General features: G+C 30.5%; 1 protein-coding gene across 1 annotated transcript in view; it reads right to left on the minus strand.

Moving 5' to 3' along the window:
* Positions 1-4096: 4096 nt before the first annotated feature.
* LOC145243438 (putative universal stress protein SERP1273) overlaps positions 4097-4761 on the minus strand; it is a 36078-nt gene continuing 35413 nt past the window's right edge. The window contains exon 4 of the mRNA XM_080106326.1: positions 4097-4580. Within this exon, the coding sequence (XP_079962452.1) occupies positions 4353-4580 (228 nt within the window). The 3' untranslated portion in view covers positions 4097-4352. The remainder of the gene's footprint in view (positions 4581-4761) is intronic.

Below are 4761 nucleotides of genomic sequence, written 5' to 3' on the forward strand. Positions count from 1 at the left end.
ATGTGGGGGTGATGGTATATGTAGAGTGAGGAAGATAAAGTGAGGTGATGTAAAAAAAAAAAAAAAAAAAAAAAAAAAAAAAAAAAATGGGGAGTGAGCATGATAAGGGTTGGTATTCACCTGACCACCTTCACTCCTTATCACGATGCCCCCTCTCGCTCGTTTCATATCTGATCTTCTCTTTCCCTCTTTTTCACCATTACCAATCCTCGTCAACACACCCACTCAGCTCAAACTTCATTCATCTTTTTCACTATATCTCCCTTCCTCTATAGAAAACTCCACTTGAATAAAATGTTCTTTTCATGATAAAGATCCAAGTCGAAATATCAGAATTCCTGAGCTCTTTAAACATGTTTCCATGCCAGTATTTTTTAATTAGCGTGTTCTATTGCATATCAACTTATTCTATATACTAAACATATATATATATGATTACTTCATTTAATCACATAAATTAATATACGAAAGTATCAATTTATGCGTAAACTAAGTATTTTATTAAACAGTGCTCAATACGTAGGTAGAACGTTATAAAATATATAACTATGGCAATTAAGCTACACAGAATATTCTGCGTTTCATCTACGCTAGAATTCATCAGGCATAAGCCATATATATATATATATATAAATAAGTCCAGCTTAAGAATGTATTTGTAGGATAAAAAGCAAGAGAATTTCAACCTGGTTTATATATTAGTGCTCAATATTAAAAAGAGCTATTTATAATAAAAAATATTCATACAAACGTGTATAAACTTCGCTACACTGGCAGGACAATGTTTAAATCTAGTTATTAATAACTAAGATCTCCTCCTCGGGTAAAAAGTCTTTTTTTTTTTTAGATGTTCATATTGAAAAAGAAAGGAGTCCTCTTTTCAATAGTAAACGTCTAAAAAGGAAACGATTTTTCGCCCGAGGAGATCTTAATTATTAATAACTACAGATCGAAACATTGTCATGCCAGTGTAGCAAATCTTATACAAAGTTTTTAGACTGTATAAATATACATACACCTGTTATGTTGTAAGCTACTTGTTTGTTGATGCTATCATTTGCGCGGATAACATGGAATAAGCACCTACAGGATTGCATATATGCAAGAATTCCACAAGTTGAAAAATGAAATAATTTGATATTCTTTGCTTATTTCCAGCAGCACAGACTAAAAAAAAAAATCACAATAAGATCAACAAAAAAGCAGCTCAATACATAACATTTGTATATTATCACATACATTTCCAATATTAAATATATATTTCTTTTAAGTTGACAAAGTTATGTTGCAGCTCAGTAGTGTAAGAATAGAGTACTCAATGTAAACATCGTTTAAACCTTAGTTTGATATTTCTTGACTATTATTTCTGCCAATCTCAGCATATTTCCATGACATACATAATTATCACAGACATTCGTTAGGATGCTTCGTTAGTGCATAAAATAGTCCAGTCACTGGAAAAAAAAAATGCATCCAACATTTTATACTTTTAACTCAATTTTCAAAAGGGAAGCCTTTTGAACCATTTTCCTTTGAATTTCGATTAAAAAGAAAATCTTTAAAATTTAAATGAATGTTGGATTCATTTTAAGGTTTTCATCCAGACTGCAATTTTATACACTGCTGAAGCATTCGCCTGAATATCTGTGATGCTATGGATAGCATGAAAATACAGGTTGTTCCAAGAGTCTTGGGTACATTTCAAGTCCTCATATTTGTTTAACTATGAATGAAAGATGAAAGGGAGGCCATTTTAAAGCTAAATGTATTTAGTTTTTTTTTTCTAAGGCTATTGATTTTTTTTCCCCCCATTTCTTTTCAGATCCAGAAATGGCGTTCACTCAACCGGAAAAGGAGTTTTGTGTGCTTGAACTTGCAAAAAATAAATCATGGAAACTTGTTCGACATACATTTTGCAAAAAAATAAATTCGAAAAACAGTCACCAAAAATGAAGTCCATAGTGAGATGGCATGATAAATTCATGGTAGAAAGGTGCTTATTCCCAGCTAAGAGAATGGGACGTCCCTAAACTTTAGAAGATGTGATTGAACAAGTTCGAACTGCCTTCCAACTGGCAAGAATTGCACTATCGGTTTGATGAGTGTCGTGTGTGTATAATGGTGTTCACATTAAACATCTTTGAAAAGTCCATGATTAAACTTTCTGAATATACCAGATATGTTTTTATATCCTTAATAGTTGTCGAGATATTGAATGTCAAAATGTGTCCAAGTCATATACATATTCTTGAAATGGACAGAAGCAATTGTTTCTAAATATTTTTTAAGGAAATATGGAAGATTTCTCTGAATAACTAAGGTTGCCATAATGTTTATTATATATATATATGTATATATATTTTTTTTTCATGTATATGCATGTAATATTACAAGGATATATTATGTATAGATTTTTAGTATTCATTTCAGTGCTCAATGCGCAAGTAGAGCCAGGTAATAAGTTATGAAAATATAATTATGGTAATTAAGCTACATAAAGCAATTAGCCTTATGATTCCTTACAGGAACCTTTTGTGTAGCTTAATTGCTATAAATAGACAAGTGTAGACGCCTTTGTGTAGCTTAATTGCTATAAATATATTTTCATAACATATATATATGTAAAATATTAAAGACAAATTCTGCATTATGTTATTATCATATTTATTATGAATTAGCGAGCTGCCACTGTGGGGAGAATATAACATCCCAAACTCAGAATCAGTTCTTGTAAAACAAGGCACAAAATAAAAATGCTTCAATAATCTTGTTGCAAACTTTAAAATTATTGAACACTATTTTGGAGTCAAAACTTTCATGACTATTAACCCATTAAGTTCGAGAGTATCTAAATTTTAATTTTATAGGAATAAATATTCCTATAAGAAATACTTAATGATTTATTGTTCTGTCATGACTTGTATTCGGATTAATGTTCTCTCAATGTTTCGGACAGTGTATCCCGATATTTTTCGCGTGCATCATTCTGAACTTGCAAAAATGTACAGATTTTTGAATTTTTGTTCCATCAGCCATGATCAGAAGTTTTAATTTTTATATCATAAATTTCATACTATAAATTAATTTTTATATTATAAATGCTGTTGAGTATTAATCTGTTCGAAATGACAATGTTTTGGAGTTGAAGTTTAGTTATTATCACAGGTGATAACTAAAAAAATTTTATAACGCTTTTACTCGATTATGGCCGATGGAATGAAAACAATCTACCCATTGGATTAAATAAAGGATTCAGTCCGAAATTCTGTATAGATTTTCGAGTTTGAAAAGATACATATGAAGCTGGTCGGAGGTTACATTGTCTGAAGAGTTGTGAGAATAATATCCAAGATTAGAATATCAGTTCAAATAATCCCAATAATAGATTATCAATCCTTATCTCAAATGCTGAAGCTAAATAAATTAACTTTGACATTAAAGAAGAAAAAAAAAAAAAAAAACCATAAATTTTTCAATTTTTTTTTTTTTTGCGTGTTCAAGAATTTTTCACATTTGTACCCTTGGACTTTTGTTAGCCGTCTGATCTCAATAACCCAGTTGGAATTTTGAACCACTTTAATTCATAGGTTGTTCTTGCTTGGCCGTTAATTCCATGAACTATATTAAAACTAAAGGTTCAGCTAAGTGACTATAGTTAGTTGATAATAGAGTTCAATTTCTAGTCTGGTCATTCATTGAAACAGATGGATGATTTTCCAGGACATGGACAATGGAATATGAACAGGCTACCTTTTATGGATTAAACAATGTAAACTTTTTTATTACAATTTTCAGAAGTTATCGAATATGGCATACATCCGATAAAAATTCTGGGGAACAAAACTTAGTCACAAAAATTCCAAAGATGACTAAAATTAACTATTAGATAAGATAGTATCTTTTTTTTTTTTTTTTTTTTAAATAGAATATTACATTCTTCTATTCCACATAGTAACAGTAAGATCATTTATGCGTGATATACAGAAAAGAAAAAAAAAATGCTCTCAATTTTTCTTTAAAATTTCATTTTTTTTTTTCATTTCTATAAATCGTGGTTTCCACCAGGCGACAGAAATAAAATTGCAAAAGGTAATCGTATTTTTATATGTAATATTTTCCTTTTATTCAAATATTTTTCATCTTTAGCTTAATACGATAGGAATACAAACATCCTGTTAATATTGAAAAAAATATAGATGTAAAGCTTTTTGAGAAGCTCAAAGCTTGTTAGAAAAAACAAAAAAGCTTAAAATTAATACGAAAAAAAAAAAAAAAAAAAAAAAAAACAAGCCATGGCTAATAATACTGGATTACTCGGTGCCTTTTTTCTTTTTTATTTTTTTTAACAAAGTTTATTGGTTGTGCTGATGGTGTTGGTGGTGAAGTTCTTTTGTCCTGCAGACTATTACAGGAACCGGAGAGTGGTGGATAACGTAGTCACTAACGCTGCCCACTAAGGTGCGCCGAATAGTGCCCATTCCACGGGTACCAGTGACGATCAAAGTCGCACCCTCTTCTTTGGCCACATTTACGATCACCTCTCCGGGTCGTCCGTTGACACTCTTCACCTTACCTCCAACCTGGGAAACAAGAAAAAGTGAAAGAATGCAAAAAAGATTCAATTGGAATTGGGTTTTACATCTGATAAAAAAAGGAGCATTAATTAATGATACATGTTTATGGTGATTGGTTCTATTTTACTATTACGCCGAATTCTATTTATGCATAGTTTCTACATTCTGCATAATTGCATAGAATTTA

The sequence above is a fragment of the Euprymna scolopes genome, chromosome 22 (assembly GCF_053919585.1).
Source record: "Euprymna scolopes isolate OS-2025 chromosome 22, ASM5391958v1, whole genome shotgun sequence".
In the NCBI taxonomy this organism is placed as follows: Eukaryota; Metazoa; Mollusca; class Cephalopoda; order Sepiida; family Sepiolidae; genus Euprymna; species Euprymna scolopes.